At 34.5% G+C, this 23,950-nt stretch overlaps 1 protein-coding gene across 2 annotated transcripts in view; it reads left to right on the top strand.

Annotated features, from left to right (window-relative positions):
- Positions 1–23,562, top strand: part of MTX2 (metaxin 2) — a 64,215-nt gene extending 40,653 nt beyond the window's left edge. Inside the window, exons 2-8 of one of the 2 annotated variants that reach the window (XM_029225825.1) lie at positions 5,600–5,690; positions 10,681–10,757; positions 12,017–12,109; positions 12,617–12,655; positions 13,041–13,166; positions 14,379–14,455; positions 22,225–23,562. In XM_029225825.1, the coding sequence (XP_029081658.1) occupies positions 5,630–5,690; positions 10,681–10,757; positions 12,017–12,109; positions 12,617–12,655; positions 13,041–13,166; positions 14,379–14,455; positions 22,225–22,399 (648 nt within the window). In that variant the 5' untranslated portion in view covers positions 5,600–5,629 and the 3' untranslated portion in view covers positions 22,400–23,562. The remainder of the gene's footprint in view (positions 1–5,599; positions 5,691–10,680; positions 10,758–12,016; positions 12,110–12,616; positions 12,656–13,040; positions 13,167–14,378; positions 14,456–22,224) is intronic. The other variant, XM_029225824.1, reaches the window with a different exon arrangement.
- Positions 23,563–23,950: the final 388 nt, after the last annotated feature.

Genomic DNA, 23,950 nt, shown 5'->3' with positions numbered 1-23,950 from the left:
CTGCTCATGTTAACGGACATTTGAGTTCCTTTATTTGATTATTTGGATGAAGTTGCTAGGAGCATTCTTGTATGTTAGTGGCTGTATGCCTCGTTTCTTTTTGATGTATTTCTGGGAGGGGAATTGTTGGCTGACAGAGTAGGCATCTGCTTAATAGTCAATATTACCAAACAGTTCAAAGTGGTTGGCTCGTTTACCACTCCCACCATCAATATATGGGAGTCTTATCACACACAGAAAACAGTCGACTGTCCCACCCTTACCTCACCCCAAATCCTGATACCCAGAAACAACCACTTTCTGTTCTTTCAGCTGTATTTTTTTTCCCATGGTATTTACCTCTATATTTCTAAGTAAGATGCTTGTGTTGCTGTTTCATTTTTTAATTTAAATATATCTATTGAATTCCACTATGAAATTTACCATTTGCAGCTCTCTTCCGCTTCTCCTTCCCCATCTTCCCAATAGTTCTTTAACTTTTGTTAAATTAATATTCAGTGTTTATATTATAATTAGAATGTAAATATTGACCCCAGCTGAGTGGCTTAGTGTACAATGAACATATTCTTTCTATATGATTTTTTCCATTGAGTAAATAATTGCTTTATTTAATTCATTTGGGTAGTTTTCTCTCCTAAACTCTTTGACTGAACTGTAAAACTCCCCCTCACAATGGTCAAACACGTCAGGTCCTTTATTTATTTATTTCTTGGAACTATTACCTTTGAAAGCCCTGTTCCTTCTACTTTAACCGGGACAGTTTCTTTCTTGGTTGGTGTCATAGCTCGTTGTTAAGACTGCTGTTCATCATCATTCAGGAAATTCTTCTTGCCTTCCTTTTATGTTGGATTCCCTAATTTTCTGCATCCTATGTTCTTTTTTTCTTGGTTTATTATTTTTATTTTAGGCTTTTAAAGAAGACCTTGCTTGTGTTATGTTTTTTTAAAATTCTATCTTCGCACCTGATTGATTCCTTGGCCACATGTAGAATTTTAGGTTGGCAAGATTTTTTGTTAGAATTTTGAAAGCCTTTTGTCATCCTTTAGCTTTTGGAGCTTCTTTTGAGACATTCAGTGTCATCTCAGTCCTTTGTATGCTTTGCTTCTTTTCATTTTCCTTTTTTCTCTTTTTCTTTCTTTCTTTTTTTCCTTTCTTTCCCTTTTTCTCTCCATTCTTCCCTCCCTCCTTTCCTTTCTTCCTATATGCCTTGAATAGATTCCTTGACCTCCCTGTACTTCTGTTTTCTCATCTTAAAATAGGGATTTTTTTTTGTACCTACCTCATAGAGTTAAGCTCTTATGCAAGTACCTGGCACATAGTAAGTGCTCAATGAATATTAGCCATTATAATTTTTCTTTGAAGTTGCTGTCTGCATTTTCTGTTTCCCCTCAACTACTTTTTTTTGTAGTTTGTTTTGGCTCTGTATGTTTGAGGCTTTCCTCAAATATCTGTTGATCTCTGCTAACAATTTATATTTAAGAGTGAGGCACTAAAAAGGTGATGGGGCATTGAGGAACTTTTTGGCATGCGGGCTTCACTATAGACTGATTGCACAGTGGCCATTTTTTGGCCACTGTCCCTACCCCTCACTAAAATCATCAGTATTGGTAGGTGTTTTCTATGGAGTGGTACTCTGGAGTACTTAATGTGGCTGCCAGTGTTTGGGAGCTGAGAGGGAGAGGGTGCTGTGGCTCTCTACAGTGTACATACTTTCCCTTAACCTTCCTTCCAGTGGGGCCCTCTACTGTGCTTGGGTCCCGAGTCAGGAGCCTCTCTGGTTGGGTTTCTCCAGAGAATGAACCCCTGTCTCCTGCCAGATTGGGGGCGGGCTAGTTGTCTGATGCTTTTACAGACTTTCATCCAATTCTCCTATTTTTAGTCCTTTACCTCACCTCTGCCTTCTGTGGTACTTGGTGCCTCCAGTTTCGGAATCTTCCCAGTTTCTGTGTTGCAAATGTATTGATTTTCTCCTCTGCATGCCCTTAGGTTTCAGCTTCCTCTGCCCTGCTAAGTCTGCTTTTTATCTTTAAAAATGGGTTGACATCTCTGGTCTGCTTTGGTTTCCTCTTCCATTCTTTGTGTTTTTCTGGGTTTACACATTTTCTGCTTCTTCACTGTTACTTCATTGGATTTTTTGAAAGGTTGCAGAGATAAATGTGTAAGTTCAATCCTTCATGTTTAACTGGTTCTCGATGATCTAGTATTACTTTTTTCCTTTGAATTTTTTTGTGGAAATAAGAAAATATACAGACATACCCTTCAATGAATTTTTTTGACGCTGTGAACTTAATTAATTCACTCAATATGTTGAAACTACATGAAGCTGATTAAATTTCAGGGTCTTAGACTTTAGGTACTGGGTATTATGTTCTGTGTGCATGTGTGTGTGTGTGTGTGTTTAAAAAAGTCCTACCATGTCATATGTTTAGGTACTCAGTAAATTTATATTCAAAGAATATATTGATTGGCTGTGCTTTAATTTATTCATTCTAAAGTTCTTAGTTTTCACATTTTAATAAACTTACCTGACCCATTTTGTCAATTGGGGTTGCTCAGCAAATGAGTAAACTGTATTAGTTCTTTCTGAAAATTGAAAATATTATGGTGTTTAATGTCTCACAGTCATCACTGTAATACTATGCAGGTTGTTTTTATAATATTTAGCCTAATCTCTTTCAGATGATGTCAGCCTGTTTTGCTAAGGTATCTTTTATGCACTGATTACCATTGCTATTGCTATTATCATTGCTATTGCAATAGACCCACAATGTCCAGTAGATGATGTCCAGATGATGGAAATGTTCTGTTATTTGTACTGGCCAATAAATATGGTAGCCACTAGCCACATATGGCTATTGAGCATGTGAAATGGCTGTTGAGCATGTGAAATGGCTAGTGTGACTGGGGAACTGAATTAAAAATTTTATTCAAATTTAATCAATTTAAATTTAAGTTAAATAGCCACAGGTGACTAGTGGCTACCATACTGGACAGCACAGTTATAAATCATTGTCCTCATAGGATGTGCTAAATTTTTTATTTAAATTATTTTATGTTGTCAATCACTTGAATTAGTTTGGAATAATGTATCCAACAGAGGAATAGGAGTTGGCTGAATTTTCCTAACTTTCCTTATTATGATTAGAACTACATTTTTCTTTGTATTTACATAAGAATAAAAGTATGCAGATTGCTATTCAGAATTGAAAATAAAATGTGTTTTAGGTTGGTGTATCATACCTGTTTTAATTAGAGTATTTGAGGTGCTGATAAGAGATTGAAAATGCAAGTGAAAGGTGAAAGTCCTATTCTGGAGCCTCAGAGATTTTTCTCCTGTGCTACAAGAGAAAGGAGAAATACTGTTGAATCAAAGTCTGTTTTGGATTTGGAATTTTTATATTCTTGAAGACAGTAATGGTAAGGTTTTAGTTTGCATTTTTAATGTTTGGATGAAATACTGTGTTTGTGACATCAGACTTCTTTGTGATTAATTCAGATTAATTCAGAAAATTTCTTTTGAATCAGGGATGAAGAATAATTGCAGTAAATGCCATAAAATTAATCTTTGGCTAAGTAGAATTGTGCCATCAATTGAGGTCTGTGGTAAGTTGAATGTTGTTAAGTTGGTTAAAATTAAGCCAGTTATTTGTTAGTAAAGAAGTAAAAAATTCACAGGACTGGAAACACGGCTTTGATTGTAGAACGTTACAATTTTGCTTAATCTCTTTTAGTGAAACACAGCTTTTTGGAACAATGATTAGTACAGTTACCAATATACATGGAGGTTAGCAAAATATACCATATTTACTATTTTATATAGTACTATGATTGTTAACTAACAACTGAGTATTATTCTGACCTTTGAGAAGATGCATTAAGCAGTTCTTTCAAATTCTTTTTGTTCTTCTGAAGGCCTAAACCCCCTCTTGGTCCTATGTTCTCGGCAGACGGTGTTTTCTCCCATTGCACAGAATATGAGCACTCCCTCATTTTCTTGTCCTTCTCACTTATCAGCTTGCAGTCATCATCACTGATGCTGACCACCCCTTGCAAGTACAGTGGAAAAAGTGTCCTGTTTCCTGAAAAAAACAGATGCTTCCACCTGTGCTCTTATTTCATTCCTTTTTATCTTCTCATGGATCTTGTATGTCAGTTATTCTGCCTGGTTCTTGTCATTTCAGCCTATTTCCTATATATGTTTTAATGAGCTCAACCTTTTTCCATCATTGGGTACAGATACATATATAATAGAAGGGAGCTGACCCTTCTTAATTCCCTTCTTCCTTCTCAGTCTTCTTGAAAGGTCTCTTTATACTTATTCTAATTCTTCCCTTCTTAGCAATCCGTGTTTTAACAAGCCTTCCACATGACTTTGATGGTACACTGAAGCTTGAGAACCACTACCTGGAGTTCATACTTGTGGGCCAACCAAGAAGCTCAGTATTATTGTTATAAATTGGGAGCATGGGTTATAGTATTTAGAGGACTGTTAGTTATACTTACGTAGACATAGAAGAGTCAACTTTTGTTTGGGTGAGGTGCTGTTTAAACCTAGAAACAGTAATTGTTGGAACTTAGTCAGGATTAGGTTTGGCTGTGAGTTATGGAAAACCCAAAATAGCAGTGGCTTAAAAAGATAGAAGTTTATTTCTTTTCTTTCTTTCTTTTTTTAACACAAGTAATCCAGGTTTGGGACTGAATGATTATCAAAAACTTAGGCTTCCTGCCTCTTCTTGTTACTCTACCATCTTCAACACTCAGCTTCTACTGTGATTCAGTTTGGCTATGGTGGCTGTAAGTCATCTTTTTTACATTCTAGTCAGCAAGAAGGAAAAAGAGGAGAGGTCATATCTCTTCTTTTTAAAGAAACTTCCTGAGCAGTTGCCTGGAACTTTGAGTCCCGTTGGCCAGAATTTAGACATTGGTCACACCCAGTTGGAAGGAAGCTTTGGAAATAAAGTTCTTATTTCAGGCAGTCATGTGTGAAGATATAATTAATGATTTTTAAAAATTGTATAAAATTATATGGTTTGCATTTACCATAAATAATTTAACAGTTCCCTATTGTTAGACTTATAAAATTTTTGTTGCTATAAACAAAGTAAAAATAAACAATTCTATATCTTTAAAAAGTGAGTTAATAAGCATGAAAGCTACACATTAGGATGTTGAGTATTATTGGAGAGAACTTTGAAGTAGTAAAAATAACATTTTGAGAGTTTTCCCCTAAGACAGGAAAGATAAGGATTCTGTAAAGAGTAGTGGAACTTAGTAATAGCTTATAAAGTTTGGACTTTAGTCATCTGTTAAAGAAAATTAAATAAATACACAGTATTGCTGACTTACATAAACTAATGCAGTAAAATAAGTGGATAATTTACATTTGTATGTATAAATACTTTAAGTTTTATACATTTACTGGTGTCTAAGTCATATTGATTTTTAGTATTGAAATGACATTTTATTTTTGTTTTAGAGTACAGATCTTTCACTTTAAGTTGATTCATTCTTTTTCTTTTCCTGAGCTATTAAGTTTGGAAAAGAAATAAATAAAAATTTGTGTTCAAATATGCATATACTTTCACTAGACTTACTGTAGACTTCTCTTGGTTGACAGGCCTTTTTGCAGATGTGTAACCTGCCCGTCAAAGTGGTTTGCAGGGCAAATGCAGAATATATGTCTCCATCTGGTAAGTGTTTTTTAGTTTTGTTTTTCTTCTCTGTTAATATTCTGCATTGATAAAATTGCAGTGATAGTCCAGTTTGTACCTAGATTTTTAAAATGCCTATATTTTTTGTTTACCCTTTGAAGAATTTTCCCATTCTATAAAGTAACAGTTGCAAACTTGACAGTCTTGGGGTGACATGTCTACTCATTTCAACTCTGTGGTCAGAGATGATTACTGGAAAGTTAGGGGAATTGTTTCAAATATTAAATGTTAAGAAAATATATAATCTCAGATTTCCCCCAGTCTTATTTACATAAGACTGTTCCTTCTTCAGAAAACAAATTTTAATATGTGAATCCATTTATTATTAAATACACTTCTCTAAATTGTATTCTCCCATTATGCCAATGGAAGAAGAGAGATTGTGGAATAATTAAATTAACATGTCATAGATCTGAATGTCTTTGGTTTCTGATTCCTTTTAAGTTTTTAAGTTACTTTTTCTTACTAAGGTTTTAGCCTTTCTGCTATTTTTTATAATCAGTATTGCCTTTTCTGTGTATCATGTATTAGTAGATTAAGGTACAGTTTTAAATAAACATGATTCAGGTAATTTTTAATATAAAAATATAGTGCCACCAAATCTGATAAATAAATAGAATTGGTATGGGTTATTATAATTATGGTTTTGCTGGAGCAATAATAACACATAGAACCACTGCTTTATGGATAAATTTGTTGAATATAACTGATTGGTACAAGTGTGTTACGTTGCTTTTTAGGGAGACATTTATCGATCTCTTTATTGTGGTGATAATTTAGGAATGACTTGGATCATTAGGAATGACATTTTTTTCATCATAAACTCTTAAGGGTGGTAATAATTGTCAACAGCTGTGAAGACACCCTCTCTATACACACTGAAAATTCTATATGAATACCATTACATTTATAGGTTTATGAATATACATTTTAAAAACGTTTCAATAAATGAATTTTTAGACTTATAAACATATACATCTTTTAGATCCTTGAAGGCTATTAATTGAATCATTTTGTTTTAAGTTTATACATAGGTTTTATAAACTTTATTGACTTCTGGTGAAATGAATTATATTGGGTTCTGTCCACCTTTTTCCTCTGTGTAGTCATACAAAGAGTGTAGATATACATATAAAAAGGTTAGTAATCTAATACTAAAGTTAATATCTTTGACAAATCAAGGAGAAGCCATATAGCTTATCCACCTATTTCCTAAAATGACTGTTCTATATGTAGTATTACCTAGGTAGTTATCCATCTTTATAGATTCTAGGAAAGACAAACATAAATAGTATAGAGACTACAATACATGCATATATACATATATGCATAGGAGAAGTCTCCCATAGGTAGATGAAAATGGCACTTTCTATTAAGGTAGTTAAATTTCATCGTCTCTAGTATTTCTTTTATCATATGATTTGGGTGACCATGGGAATGTGTTATATTTTATTTGCTTGTTTGATCTGGTTGTTGGTAGATTTTTAAAGCAGAGAACATCATGGAATAGTCAGAAGACCACTTGGCTAAGAGTTAGGAAATTTTTAGTCTAACCCTTCTGTGACTTTGTCACATGTTAACAGTTTTCTTGGGAAATTCACTTCTTTTCTTTGAGCCTCAGTGGCTTCATCTGTAATATGAGGTGGTTGCATTAGATGACATCCAAGGTCCTTTCTATTTCTGATATTCTCTGAATAAATAAACTTGCTTGGAAGCATCTTGCTTTCTTTAAATATAAAAGTTCCAAAAATGATTATTCTGCCTAAAATGAGAAGCAGGGCCTTTGGGGTTTTTTTTATGACCTTTGATTGGTGCCAGAGAATAACTGTCTCACTCTGCTTTTGCCTGATCACCTCCAATAATAAGGATATAACACTGGCTCCACCTTAAGTCAGGCTAGTGACAGAAAACATTATTTACTTCTTATTTGTTGCCTTGATTTTTTTAAAAAATTAATTAATTAATTAATTTTTTGGCTGCGTTGGGTCTTCGTTGCTGTGCACGGGCTTTCTCTAGTTGTGGTGAGCAGGGGCTACTCTTCATTGCGGTGCACGGGCTTCTCATTGTGGTGGCTTCTCTTGTTGCAGAGCATGGGCTTTAGGCGCCTGAGCTTCAGTAGTTGTGGCACTTGGGCTCAGTATTTGTGGTTTGCGGGCTCTAGAGCGCAAGCTCAGTAGTTGTGGAATGCGGGCTTAGTTGCTCCATGGCATGTGAGATCTTCCTGGACCAGGGCTCAAACCCGTGTCCCCTGCATTGGCAGGTGGATTCTTATCCACTGCACCACCAGGTAAGTCCCTTGTTGCCTTGATTTTTATTTATTTCTTTGTATTTAGAGATATATGAGTGTTCAATCGGCTACCCACACTGCTTCCCTGCTTCAGAATCTACAATGCTCAAAGTATTTTTAAGAAAAGAAATAAAATACAGGCATACCTTGAGATACTGTGGGGTTTGGTTCCAGACCACCACAGTAAAGCGAATATCGCAATAAAGTGAGTCACATGGATATTTTTGGTTTCCCGATGCATATAAAAGTTATGTTTACACTGTACTGTAGTCTGTTAAATGTGAAATAACACTGTGGCTAAAAAAACACTATACATATCTCCATTAGGAATATTTTATTGCTAAAAAATGCTAACCATCATCTGAGCCTTCAGTGAGTCAAAACCTTTTTGCTGGCGGAGGGTCTTACCTCCATATTGATGGCTGCTGGCTGATCAGGGTGGTGGTTGCTGAAGGTTGGGGTGGCTCTGGCCATTTCTTATTGTTTCTTTCATTCATTCATTCATTCACTCATTGATTGATTGATTGATTGCTGCGTTGGGTCTTCGTTGCTGTGCGCGGACCCCCTCCAGTTGCGGTCAGTGGGGGCCACTCTTCGTTGTGGTGTGTGGGCTTCTCATTGCAGTGGCTTCCCTTGTTGCGGAGCACGGGCTCTAGGTGCGTGGGCTTCAGTAGTTGTGGCACATGGCATCAGTAGTTGTGGCTTGCGGGCTGTAGAGTGTAGGCTCAGTAGCTGTGGTGCACGGGCTCAGTTGCTCCGCAGTACGTGGGATCTTCCCGGACCAGGTCTTGAACCCGTGTCCCGTGCATTGGCAGGCGGATTCTCAACCACTGTGCCACCAGGGAAGTCCCTGGCCATTTCTTAAAATAAGACAGCATTGAAGTTTGCTTTTTCGATCGACTCTTCCTTTCACAAACGATTTCTGTGTAGCATGGAATGCTGTTTGATAGCATTTTACCCACAGTAGAACGTCTTTCAGAATTGGAGTCAATCCTCTCAAGCCCTGGTGCTGTTTTATAAACTAAGTTTATGTAATATTCTAAATCCTTTGTTGTCATTTCAACAGTCTTCACAGCATCTTCACTAAGAGTAGATTTTATTTCAAGAAACCACTTTCTTTGCTCATCCATAAGAAGCAACTCCTCATCCTTTAAAGTTTTATATTTATAACAAATATAATAATAATGAAAATGTTTGAAGTATTGTGAAAATTACCAAAATGTGATACAGAGACATAAAGTAAGCAAATGCTGTTGGAAAAATGGCACCAATACACTTACTCAATTCGGGGTTGCCACATACCTTCAGTTTGTAAAAACACGCAGTATCTGCAAAGCACAATAAGGCAAAGCACAATAAGGCAAGGCATGCCAGTATAAACTCTGTCTTCCAAGAACTCCAAACTGGATAATGAAAATGAGAAATATACTTTGATCTCAAAATGTACCACCGCAAAATACTCTTCAGTCTAGACATTCATTCACAAATCGTTTTCATTCTCTGGTCATATTATCTCAGAGGACCTGCACTATTTCTATCAGTATAGTAGTTACAAAGATATTATCCCAAGTTAAAAAAGAGTATGATCTAATTCTTAATGCAGATAAGAAATTTTTTTCTTTTTTGAAAGATTTATAAAGCGGTAGAAAAAAGGAATGCAGAATTCAGTGTTTTTATATTGGTAAATGGAAATGTCTTCTAAATACCTCTGTTGAGTTGTATCCAAAAGGCCTGCCTTTCCTTTGTAATGTCCTGTGGACGCAGATGAAGCTTTTGTTGGTGCTGTGCACCTCATCCATTACCCTCAGGCTGTCTAAGCCAGAGAGGAGTGAATCTCTTGAAAAGGACCACGAAGAAGCCAGCTGTTAGTGTGAACTCTATTTGAACTAGGTCTGACAAAGTTTCATCCTCTAGCATTTGAGGTAGACTTTATTGCTATTTGGAGATCGTCATCTCTGATAATTTCATCTATTATTAGTATTTTAAAAAATGAAATATTACTTTTTTAATGTGGCATTTATTTAGGGAAACCAGTTTTTGTAAGCATACTAATGCTTTTTTCCCCACATGTGTTGGGAGCATACTTTGTATTATAATCCATAAGCTAGCATACCTTCAAAGATTGTTATTGTCTTAATTCCTGAAATTTTTGAGTCAGATACATTTATTAATGCACCATTATGTGCTTAAACAATTGATCTGAATGGGTACCTGCGATTTGAAAGTAGTAGATGTAAAAAAAAAAATAAGCTTCATAAATGTAGCTTAAATATAGATTGATTCATTGTACTCTGAAGAGAAGGCCCAGTTTAATTTTTTCAGATCTATCAGTGGTCATGTACCAATGACTAGGCTTGGTTCATATAATTTGAATAATTAGTATTTACTGCTATATAGTGATTTATTAGTGTTAGCTCTGAAAAGGGAATATTTTGATCTGTTATTACATATAAGAACTCTAGAAATGAACCTCCTTGTTTTTTTTCTTTTGTTTTAAAATTAGTAATTAATGTTTAAAAATTTTTAGAATTTAACGTACGCATTTAGCTATAATTTTCAAAAGTCATAGTGTTAGGAAACTGTGTGTATTAATAAAACATACCCCAGTTTTGTGTTGATTTCCTTTTTAGCACAAACTTTAATTTATGGAGAGTGTTTTCACATTTTTTTCCCCCTCAACAGGTAAAGTACCTTTTATTCACGTAGGAAATCAAGTAGTATCGGAACTTGGTCCAATAGTCCAATTCGTTAAAGCCAAGGTAATAAAAAAGATATTAAATGCATTTGATCACAGTTACTTTTAAGTAAGTCATTCATCATTCTTTAGGGTGTTGTAACATTTACGTTGATTTTAACCTAGTTTTTAAAAATGCTGATATAAACTACCAGAGAAATATTTCTAAAGAGTAAGTTTTTTTCCCCCCATAATGTAAGTCAGTGGCAGAAGAGGCCATTTGATCTTTACAAAGTGATAGATAATTTTCTAACTCATGCTTAAGAGAATTTTGGTCACAAATGAAAACTCTTCATTGTTGTAAAATATCAGGTTAACCTTTGAGAAGGGAGTTATAGAATATGTTTAAAAAGTTGAATGTATCAATGCTAATTTACCCATTTGAATTATTATTCAGTTTAGATTTTAATAGTTATCAAAGAACAACCTCCATTAACATTTTGGGGAACATGCTTCCAGAATTTTTTTTTGCATATGTAGAAAAACACAGGTCATACTGTTATGTATTATTTTGCAACCTGCCTTTTAAAATCATCAATGTGTTTTGAAATTCTTCCATTTAATGACTATAGATATATGTTATCCTTTTAAATTGTTGTATAATATTCTATTATATGGATGTATTATAATTTATTTAAGTCTTTATTGATGGGCACTGAAGTTGTTGCCAATTTTCTGCTGTTATTGAGTGCTAATACAAATATTCTTGTACATACACCTTTGTACACTCGTTAAATTATCTCCTTAGGATAAATTCCTAAGAGTGATAATACAGTGTTATAGGGTATGCATTTTAAAAATCTTACAACTAAAGCTTATACTATTTTATGCATCTCCTCATTACTATACTGTATTAGAATTTAAAAATTAGTGTCTATTTCCCTATCCTTTACTAATAACATTTAAAAAAATCTTTGGCCACTTCATAAGTAACACATGTCAATCTTTGGAATTTATTTTATTACTAAAAAGGTTAGTCTCTTAAAAACAACAAGGTTTACTGACCATCGCTCTTTTCTTCTTTTGTGAAATAATAATGTAATTTTGTCTCTTGAAAGATACATTTTTATAATGACAAGTAAATACTTCTTATTAATATTTTGTAGTGATAGCAAAGTATTATTTTTTTACATAAAATAATTATGTTTTAGGGGGCATTTTGGAAATGAATCCATTGGACATTTGCAGTAAAACATTGATGTTGTATTACTTGGTAGTAAGATAACTGAAAGTTTTTGTATATTTAATATGATGCTCTTTTAAAGTTTTTTAAATTCCCTTTAGGGCCATTCTCTTAGTGATGGGCTGGATGAAGTCCAAAAAGCAGAAATGAAAGCCTACATGGAATTAGTCAACAATATGCTGTTGACTGCAGAGGTATAATAGAAGATAATAGGCCTTGAAAATAAGCTTTTTCTCTCATAAAAGATCATCTTTCTTATGGGTTATGTTAAAGTTACTGAAAAATAGGAAAACAGTCAAGCCACTTCTAGGGCTAGTGTCGTTACCCAAATAATTTGATCATTATCATTGAACAAGTTGCCTGATATTATCATTTCTAGTTTTTCTGTTTGTAAACAGGAGTGACTCTTGCCCACTCATTATTTTATTTTGGTCTTGTGAAATTCACTTAAATGGTATCTGTAAAATACTTTAATGGCATTTATGGATGTATTCTATGAATAAGAAATATTTTTATAGGTACCACCATTAAGTTTAATAATTCTGTGTAGCAACATTAGCCAAGAAAAAACAAAAACAACCCTCACATATGTGACTTTTATGACATTGGCTTATAAAAAATTACCCTGGCAAGAAGTAACTTTCTTTATCCATTTTCTCTTTGATACTTTAAAGTTTTGGTGACTGTTTTTTTTTTCCTAGTTGTATCTTCAGTGGTGTGATGAAGCTACTGTAGGGGAGGTGAGTGGTTCTGCAACATTTATCTTAATTAAAATTTAATGAAAAAACACTTTTGCTCAGAATCGTAAGTCCCTGCTCATAAATGAAACATTGTGGTTTATACCATTAGTGATATAGTTTTTCACTTTAATTTTGCTTGCACATACATTTTAGGGAAGCTGTGTGTCATTGTTTGATATAACTGGTTGCAGAGTATGTGAAAGTTTATATATTTTTAAAGAGAATGGTTTAAAATTTTAATTTTTAGATTGCAAGCTATGTTTTGTTTTATTTTTTCAGATTGCTCTGTTTGTGGTCTCTGGAAATATATTTCCCTTAGAATTTTATTTGTGAAAACAGGCTGTGTCTTTAGAATCATGTTTTTAACATAATCTTTTTGCTTTAGATCACTCATGCTAGGTATGGATCTCCTTACCCTTGGCCTCTGAATCATATTTTGGCCTATCAGAAACAGTGGGAAGTCAAACGTAAGATGAAAGCTATTGGATGGGGTAACAAGACTCTGGACCAGGTCAGTTCAGATTGAAGTTGGTAAAACCCTCAACTTTAATACATAAAGAAAAAAGATTTTTAATTGTTGGTCCTTTAAAAAAATCCCAGGGGACTTCCTGGCGGTCCAGTGGTTAAGACTCTGCGCTTCCAATGCAGGGGGTGCCAGTTCCATCCCAGGTCGGGGAGCTAAGATCCCACATGCTGCGCGGCGCAGCCAAAAAAAAAAACAAACTCCCAACATAATAAAAAAAAATTAACAAAACATTTGCTCTTATTTTCTCTGACATGAAGTACTTTTTTGTTTTATAAAAATCACACATGCTTATTGTAAAACAAATTATGTAATACCGAAAACTTCAAAAACGGAATAAAAGTTGGCTGGAATCCTACCATCTAGAAATTGCCACTGTTAACTATATGGAGAACATTCTTCTAGGTGTCTCTTAATAACATTTTCTTTAAATGAGGTCATAGTATAACTGCCACTCTATAACCTAATTTTTTTTATCCATTCAGCAATACATTGTGGACATTTTTTTATGCCAATAAATACAGATCTGCTGCATCAGGGCTTAAAAAGAAAAACCCAACCCTGTTAGATGCAGTGCTTAATATACCTGCTTTTCTTTGGTCTTAAATTTACTGAAGTAGCAAAATTATAAAAATATATATCTTGTCAAGGTCATGAGTTTGAGCATCATTAAGCTAATTAATGTCTCATTTTCAAGGATACCCCTAGTCCTAGTCAGCCAGCTCATTGATGTGTGCCATTGGCCACAAGGGGGATTGGGTAAATGAATAGGGATGGAGTAAATAAAATCTATTTCCACTAGTGGGAAAACAATTCAAATGATTTTTACTCATGGTAGGTCAGCAGTGTCATCTTTATGAAGCAGATTTTTTAATATATGTGAAGTCATTTGATTATATGGATTCAGGAAAACATTTTTGTAGGGAGTAGAGTTTTGAGATAAAAACTTTCTTGATCATAATCCTTATAAGTAACTTAAATGTACTTGTATTTAAAGGAAATTTGCTCTCAAATTTTCTTCCTGTTTCTTGTATAGAAATTATTACGTATGTTCTCTATGTGGTCTATGGTCCGATTTAAATATACTATAAATGGTTACCTAAATTTATATTATAAACTATGATACATATTAAGTTTTAGACACATTTTATTGCTTTGCTAATTTAAATATTTTTCTCTGGGGTCTGTTGCTTGTGTTAGGTCTTAGAAGATGTAGACCAGTGCTGTCAAGCTCTTTCTCAAAGACTGGGAACACAACCGTATTTCTTCAATAAGCAGTAAGAATTTATTCTTTTTAGTTAGTTTCTTTTCTATATTATTATTTTATCATACATGTCGTATCAAACATTTTATCATAGAGGAATTGTTTTATCAAGAAATATTTATGAAAAGATTTAGTTATATTAAAGTTCATTTTTGCATTCATTAACCATTTAATTTCTTGGGTGTCAGGCATAGCACTAGCTTCTGGGAGACCAAGATTTCTAAAATGCACTGCTAGCTATTAAGAATTTTCTCCTGAGGGTAGACAGTGTAAACCAGTCATTATTGTGTGATATGATAGAGGTTCTACTAGAGGTAGTTCAAGGTGCTTTGTATGGAACTATGACATCTTAACAAAATCTGAGCTTGCAAACTACTATTAAAACGTGAAGTGTAGCCATACTTGTCTGTATAGGATGATACCCTGAGGACTAGAAAAGTGAATAAAACTAAACTGTAAACAATATTGTTGGATGGACAAGCATTATTATGAACTTTTCTTTTAAAATTTAATGAAAATATTTGTAAAGCATAGAAATAATTGTGAAGGATGTAGATTAAATATATGTATGTGTATATATGTAAATTGAGTAATTCATGTTTTATTAAGACAGAATTTTTTTGTAATTTGGAAAATAATATCTAACGTAGGCAAAGAATGAATTTTCCTTTTTTTTTTAAAGTTACAATTTTAGTATATCAGAATCAGCTATCCTGTGATCCAGTTTAAGATGGGTTTAAATTAGCATTTTAACCTCATTGCTTTGCTTAGAATTCTAATCTTTTCTTGGCTTTTTAATAAAAATCTCTTGACTTTTAGATTGATAATTTAAAAAAAATTTTTTTTATTTTTCATTTTTTGGGGTACACGGGCCTCTCACCGCTGTGGCCTCTCCCGTTGCGGAGCACAGGCTCCAGACGCGCAGACTCAGCGGCCATGGCTCACGGGCCCAGCCGCTCCGCGGCATGTGGGATCTTCCCGGACCGGGGCACAAACCCGTGTCCCCTGCATTGGCAGGTGGACTCTCAACCACTGCGCCACCAGTGAAGCCCTAGATTGATAATTTTTAAAAAGGTTTATTTGTTATTATTTATTACATCTTCATAGGCATTCATCTATAGCTATATCAAACATCTTTTGGTAGAGATGTTAATATTTGTAGCAAAAATGACTATGGTGATAGCTTGTAAATATTAAAGTTATATTAATGTATGTGCTATACAACTGATATTAAAATAAAATTGGGTTCTGTTGATCTTTGAAGCAGAAAGGTTATAGAGTTCAAACCATGAAATACTGGTAGGTAAAGTTTCTACAGCTATGTTCTTATTTCTAGTGATGTTTGCTATGCTGATTCTAGTTGTTTAGTCTCTAATACAAAAGAAAGGTATCAAAATGTTAGTATTATGTAGTCCCCTTTCTTTCTGATAATAGGAATTCTTAGGAGCTGAAAAGCTCAGAAGGGGTGCATTTTATTGTTTGAAGTGCATCACTCTGTTTTAGGAGTTAGTTTTGTTATGCACCCTGTCTCCATGGGAAGCCAGGATAATAGATCTAACTTATTTTTCTCCTCATTGAAACTCAGTGTCAGAGAGTTAGTAACCAGGTATCATTTGGCATGTGATTCAGTGGAAATATCAAAAAATATTTTTCTTCATAAGGGTATAATTATTATTATTTTTAACAACTTTATTGGAGTATAATTGCTTTACAATGGTGTGTTAGTTTCTGCTTTATAACAAAGTGAATCAGCTATACATATACATATATCCCCATATCTCCTCACTATTGCATCTCCCTCGCATCTTCCCTATCCCACCCCTCTCGGTGGTCACAAAACACCGAGCTATTTTACACTACCAAATGTAAAATAGATAGCTAGTAGGAAGCAGCTGCATAGCCCAGGGAGATAAGCTCGGGTATAATTATTTTTAAACTTGTAATGAAAAATTCAAAATTTAGAATAGGTACAAAAACAAATGAGAAACTGTTTAACTGGTATTAAGATGTAGGTTTTTGAAATAAGTTTACCTTATATGAGACTTAGATAAACATTTTTATGATTGAAGTATAGAATAGTTTTAATTTTTAGTTTTAATTTTACCCAGTTGTTTAATATTAAAATTTATTTCCCTGTGTATCCTCTCCTTACCCTCTAAAATTAGAATCAGCTTTTCTTCTAGCTTACCTACTAGACATGTTGAGAGGCCTCATGAAAGAAACTCAGTAGCTTTACTTGATGTGAGAAAGGGAAAGATAGTTGAGGGAGATCTTGCAGCAAGAATAGTAATTGGGAAAAGAGGGCAAAGAAGCTAAATGGTGGAAAGGAAAAAGGAAAGCGAATTTGAAAAAAATTAGAAATAATACAAAGTAGATACTAACAATTGTCCTTTTTATCTTTCATAATATATAGTTGGTAGCTTTTAAATATTTAAATCATATTTCTAAAATGCAACTCAAACAAAATCTGTGTTATCTGTTGTATCTGTGATCTTGCTGATGTGATGATATCTGTTAAGACACCTACACAAAGACTGGGTAATTTATTCCCTTTCACCTGGTGAGTGGATTTGGAATAAAAAACCAGAACTGTTCTTGAAGTGATATTTTCATGTTACCTTTTTAGTAAAGGGGAAGAAGAAGAAAAAAATAATTTTTCTAAATGTAATCAGAATAGAAAGAATTAATACTACTCCAAAGCATTTATGAGCTCCTTGAGGGTTTGTGTTTTCCAAACAAAACCTATTAGAGGAAGCTCAGTAAATGTTGGTTAAGACTAGATTAAATTGAATGAGAAATTGGAAAAGGAGTTAGGTTTGAAAAAGAAAAAATACTGCTATTAACCATTAAGTAAATGGTAAAATTTGAAAATATACCTTCATATACTGATAGGAAAGTATTTTGAAGAAATGGTGCAAAAATTATACTTGGGAACCTTAAGAAAAATTTCAGGGGGTAATGGGATTTCATTGAAGTTTATTCAATTGAGAAATCACTAGTTAAGAAAATTAAGGGGAAATTGCTCAAAAATGTCCAAAAGCAAAATATAGCAAAGTTGATGGCAAGGGGCTTGATTTACAAATTTGAATGATAGTCCTAAAGATCAGTGATTGATACATAAAGAAAGGATATGTAGATTATTTCTGTTAGTATGAAGAAATGACAAGTTAATAGTATAATGGGAAAGAAAAATTGGGGAACATTCAGACAAAATTAATGTTTTTGAAACTAGACTGTGAAACGTATCAGAAAGAGAGAAATAAATATGGAACCATAATAATTGAAGGAAAAGATAAGTACAAAAAAATTTTTAGTGGGAAAGGTTAGGAAAACATTCGCATTTTATGGTACCGTTTTTATTTTGATATTCAAATGAAAGAATAGTAGATAATCGGTGGATGTTAGCTGAACCTATTGTGGCAACGATTTTACTATATACTTATGTAAATCAAACCATCATGTTGTACACCTTAAACTTATACAGTGATGTATGTTAATTATTTGTCAATAAAACTGGAAAAAATAAGAATAGTAGGTAACCAACAGAAATGTGGAAAGAATGATAATGCAAGATGAGAAGGCAACAATGTGAAAGTTGTTGAAGGTCTTAGGAGGAGAGTTGCTATCTATATCCAAATTACAATCTCCAAACTACTTAGTAAGCAGAAGGGTGGAAATGTTATGTTTTCTCTCCATATTGTATAGAAAAGGTAATTAAAACTGGAGGTACATGAAATCTTGGCTTGATTAAACAATTCAGTGGAAGTATTGGCTAAAGTGTAATTTTTTGTCCTTGTCTCTCAGGAGTTGCAAATATTTTTCTGAGCTTATTGCCTTTTTTAAAAGTCAGGTTTATCGTGGCATAATTTACAAAAAGTAAAATTGACGCTTTTATGTGCATAGTTCTGTGAGTTTTAGCAGTGGTATACAGTTGTGTCCCCATTACCACAGTGTACTTTTTTTTTTTTTAAATATATTTTTGGCTGTGTTGGGTCTTTGTTGCTGCGCACAGGCTTTCTCTAGTTGGGGCGATCGGGGGCTACTCTTTGTTGCGGTGCGTGGGCTTCTCATTGCAGTGGTTTCTCTTGTTGTGGAGCACGGGCTCTAGGCGCGTGGGCTTCAGTAGTTGTGGCATGCGGGCTCAGTAGTTGTGCCTCATGGGCTTTAGAGCGCAGGCTCAGTAGTTCTGGCTCATGGGCTTAGTTGCTCCACGGCATGTGGGACCCTCCCGGACCAGGGCTCGAACCCGTGTCCCCTGCATTGGCAGGCGGATTCTTAACCACTGCGCCATCAGGGAAGCCCACAGTTTACTTTTTAAAAAGAAAGAATTGTGGGAATTGATAACATATATGTCAGAGTCAACTAATATAAGTAGTTGCTGAAATTTGTAAGGATTACAAAAAATATGCATTAAGTTATGTGTGTGTTTTGTTTGATTTAGTATAGTGTATTCTACTTCCTGTTAGATGTTCTAAAAGTAATTTGTCACGAAGTTGCTATCTTTAGGTAACATCAGATCAGTTTTTGTATGCTCATTACCCTACATAATTCAGCACCTTTTGAGTTATGTGGATGTATATTTGAAGCAAATAATATTTTGACCACTTCAGGGGTACTTCTAGACTACTCTGGTTTGAACATACCTTCATATCTGAGCTCATTCAGAGCCTTCCCTTATTGATAAAAGATGCCCATCTACCCTACTGGAAGTTGCATCAGAGAATATATTCACCTTTTTTTAGGCTCTAGTACAAGAAGCAGAGGGTAGTTAATCCTAAATAAGGATTAGGAAAATAAAACCTAAATTGGTAAGATACACGTTTTAAGAAATATGTTTAGGGATCTGGAAGAGTTGGTGTTTATATTACTTCTCACAAAGTGCCTCAGCTCAATATTTATCCACCTTCTACATCCTTGGGTTTTTTCAGGTATCCATTTGTTATTGATTCTTCATCTGTAATGCTAGGATCATGGTGCTATTAAGTCCCAGGACACTTGTGATTTTTTTAAACTATCCTATTGACTACCCTCTTAAACATGGCCATAAATTGCACATTTGACTTTGATTAATACTTCATGAATGTGTCAAAAGAGGGAAGGCTTTGGAAGAATGTGAATAACTACTATTGAAAAATTAAATATCCTATACAACTTAGGCAGGATGCTTTCTTTCTCTTTCGTGTATTCATTCAGCAAATAACCATTCAGTTCCTTAGATACTTTGCTAAGAACTGGGGTTATAAAGATATATGCAGTGTTATCTTTAGAGAACTTAGAGTATAATGGGGGAAACATTAAGTAAACAGTTATAGTATGGTATGAGAAGTACTTCACCTTTTTATCGATTCATTAAACACATATTTATTGAGAACCTACTTTGGGCCAAGCATTGTTGCAGGTGTTGGGGACACAGCAGGAAACAAGTAGACTATGTCCTGGTAGAAAGAGATAGACAGTTAACAACAAATATTAGATAGTTTTAAGTGCCATATAGAGAATTAAAATAGAATCACATCACAATAAGCAGCTATATGTCCTCTTTAGTTTGAGTGGTCAGGGGACGCTGACCACTCAAACTAAGATGTGATATTTAAGTTGTATTCTGAAAAACAAGGAGGAGCCAGCAGTATGAAGTCAAGGGCAGGGTGTTCCAGGCAGCAGTAATAGTTGGGTCAAGGCCCTAAGATTGGCTAGAGTTCATGTTCAAATGGAAGAAGCAAAACCATTTATGGTTGTGTGTAGAGAGTGGTAGGAGATGAGGCTGAAGAGGTAAACAGGAGCCAGATCTTCTAAGATTTGTATGTTTTGGATAAGGAGTTTGGCATGTTAGTGTAAGTGGAGTGGAAATTCATTCCAATGTTTTATGCTTGGAGGAGATAGATAAGTGGTGGCATTCAGGACATATTTTGGTGGTTGTGTCTCACCAGGCTTGCTAATGGATATGGGAGGGTAAGAGAAAGAGAGGACTGAAGAGTAACTCAGATTTTTGGCTTGAACAGGTGGTGGGTAGTGGTGACTTTTATTTTGGGAAGATGAGGGGACAAGCAGGTTTGAGATGCTTATTCAACATTCAAGTGGAATTGTTATATAGGCCTTTGAATGTATGATTCTGGACTTTAGGGGAGAGATTCAGATTGGAGATAAATAATTTAGGAATTAGTGGCATGAAGAGATACAAAGCCATGCAACTATTAAAAGAAGTCATTCATCAGTGGCAATCAAGGCCACATAGCTAGTAAGTGACAGAATTAGGATTTGACGGACCCCCAAATCTGTTTTGCCAAACCGGATTACTGCAACATATTTTTACAGTTTAGGTCGACTAATATGTTTTCTCAGTAACTTTTTCACTGTAGGGCTGACAGCAATAATTAGTTCATAATAATGATGGTATTTTCTCCTTTTAGTAATATTGTACTAGTACAGTACAATGAGGGGGCTCAGGGTGCTGACCCTTTGCTGCAGCTGAAAATCCATGTATAACTTTACAGTCAGACCTCTGCATCTGTGGTTCTACATCTGCAGATTCAGTCAACCCTGGATTGTGTAGTATTGTAGTACGTATTTATTGAAAAAAAACCTGCGTGTAAGTGGACCTTCACAGTTCAAACCAGTATTTTTTTTAATTAATTAATTAATTTTTGGCTGCGTTGGGTCTTTGTCGCTACGCACGGGCTTTCTCTAGTTGCAGCGAGTGGGGGCTACTCTTTGTTGCAGTGCACGGGCTTCTCATTGCAGTGGCTTCTCTTGCTGCGGAGCACGGGCTCAGCAGTTGTGGCTCAGGGCTCTAGAGCACAGGCTCAGAGAGGTGTGGTGCATGGGCTTAGTTGTGGCTCACGGGCTTAGTTGCTCCGCGGCATGTGAGATCCTCCCAGACAAGGGCTCGAACACTTGTCCCCTGCATTGGCAGGTGGATTCTTAACCGCTGCGCCACCAGGGAAGCCCTCAAACCAGTGTTGTTCAAGGGTCTACTGTAATTATTTTAATGTAATATAGATTGGTGATGTCCCATTTATAGACCGTTAGTAGCAAGGTAGATAAATTTCATCTTTTTGTTAGTAATATATAATTAAAGGGAAAGAAAACATAGAAAAAATTTTGTTGAAGCCATTCTTACATCTCCTTCAGAAATCTAAGTTTACTTTTAAAATGGTAAAATTAAAATTAAATCATGTTGTAATATGATGATCAGGTAATCAGGTATCATTCTGTTTTCCTAGCACCACAGTGAAATTCTCTGCTTTAACAGCATTTTGGTTATGCATCTACAAAAGCACTTACTAAATTGTGTTGTGGTAATTTATGTTTTGTGTCCATGTCTTAGAATATCTTTCTTGCTTTTATATCTTTAGCATCTGGCATAGTTCCTGGCACACTGGAGACCCGTTGTATATATTCAGTGAATAAATTAATGAATAAAATGAATATGATCATTTACACCAATATTATTATTATTTTAAGGTTACATACTATATAATTCCATTTGTATGACATTCTTTTTTTTTTACACCAATATTATTTTAACACATTTAAATGATGCTATTTAAAAAAGCAAGTCACACAACTAGCAAATCGTAGTTTAAAAGATCTTTTTTTCTTTCATATCTTATAACAGAAACTCCAATAAAATAGAATAAATTCTATCAAGTTGGGGTAGGATTTATTGCTTACATGACTTTTTTTCTTTTAAATAGATGAATAAAGTGTTTAAAATAATAGTATATAGTCTACCATACAAGTTAAACACTGTTCATGTTACTCTCATTTCTGCTTTTGTCTTAGGCCTACTGAACTAGATGCACTGGTATTTGGCCATCTGTACACCATTCTTACCACACAGTTGACCAACGATGAACTTTCTGAGAAGGTGAAAAACTATAGCAACCTCCTTGCTTTCTGTAGAAGAATCGAACAACATTATTTTGGTAAAGTCAGCTCATCCATCAGATTGTCTTAGAGTTATGTGTTAATTTAGTTATTATTTTTAAAAAGTTTAACTTTTGAAATATATGTTACTTGAATGATGTAATAGATAATGGTATCAGAATTTTAAAACCAAAAATACTGCTTTTCACAACCTCAAAACAAATTACGTAATGTATCGTATACCTTATACTGCTATTTGTGTATACATTAACATAATTTTGAATGATTTCATTTGATATGTTGTACTCTATATCTTGAAATTTTTGGTTTCTTTGACACATGTATGCATATAAAAATAAAGCTCAAACAACTGTGTGGCCGGTGTATTTACTTTCTTTCCATCTTTCTGAAAGCTACTCTCTGAGCTTTATACATGGAATAAACAGTGTCTTTTCTAAGGCAATAATTTGTATTCCATACTCCCAAGATTACTTTGCTAGATGTAATGCATGGTAAACCTGGTCATGGGAAGAATGTTCTTAACAGTGAGCACTTAGAAAATGCGCATGATTACAAAGTGATTAAATCCTGGAACAGATTACCATTTAAGAGCATTTTTCTTATCTAAACTTTATTGAACTTAATAACATTTTATCAGAGCAGCTATAATTTACATTTGATAAAGGGATAAGTTTCAAGGACCTTATTTTTTTGAAACTTCTTTTTGGAGAAAATAATATTTTAATAATGCTGTTTTATTCCTTTTGTGGGGAAGGGAGGATAGATTTCACAGAGGTATCAATTTATACATAAGCATAAAAGATTATATGCTGTATTTCTTTCAATTTTTCTAATATTTTATGTAAAGCTAGGGATGCTATAAAAGTCAGATGTACAAGTAATTTCTTGAAAATGTCTAGAATAGTAGTACTTCTATATTCCTTTTTATGTACCAGACATTTTAACGCATTTAATCCTTACAAAAACTATGAAGGTTATTATTCCCAGTTCACAGAAGAGGAAATGGAGACACAAAATGGGTAATACCTTGCCCAAGGTCATAGGGTTAGTAAATGGTAGAGTTGGAATTCAAACCTAGGCGTCTGGCATCTGTTTGGCTTTTAAAGAACACTACATTTTTTTTTTTTTTAAGATTATAGATTTATACCTTATAAGGGATGTATTAGGTTCTCCTTAGCCCAAGTCCCACATAAACTTTGGGTGCTCCCTTTTGACTATAGTGCTATTTATTATTTTCCTGAACTAATTTTGTAATTTGTTTTATTATTAAAATAAAAAATTCCAAGTTACCTGTGCTTTTGTACAATTTTTATGACAGTTTTTTTTTTTTTGGTATGTATTTTTGTATGCTTGTTTTATACTGAATGATGCTCGTTTCATAATGCCATAGGGCTTCCCTGGTGGCACAGTGGTTGAGAGTCCGCCTGCCGATGCAGGGGACACGGACTCATACCCTGGTCCGGGAAGATCCCACATGCCGCGGAGCAGCTGGGCCCGTGAGCCATGGCCGCTGAGCCTGCGCGTCCGGAGCCTGTGCTCCGCAATGGGAGAGGTCACAACAGTGAGAGGCCCGCGTACCGCAAAAGAAAAAAAAAAATGCCATAACGTTCATTTCATAGAA

This window comes from Monodon monoceros, unplaced genomic scaffold (genome assembly GCF_005190385.1).
Source record: "Monodon monoceros isolate NGI ecotype Baffin Bay Population unplaced genomic scaffold, NGI_Narwhal_1 Super_Scaffold_16, whole genome shotgun sequence".
Classification (NCBI taxonomy): Eukaryota; Metazoa; Chordata; class Mammalia; order Artiodactyla; family Monodontidae; genus Monodon; species Monodon monoceros.
The sequence above is the reverse complement of the archived record's forward strand: the minus strand, read 5'-3'. Positions and strand labels throughout refer to the sequence as shown.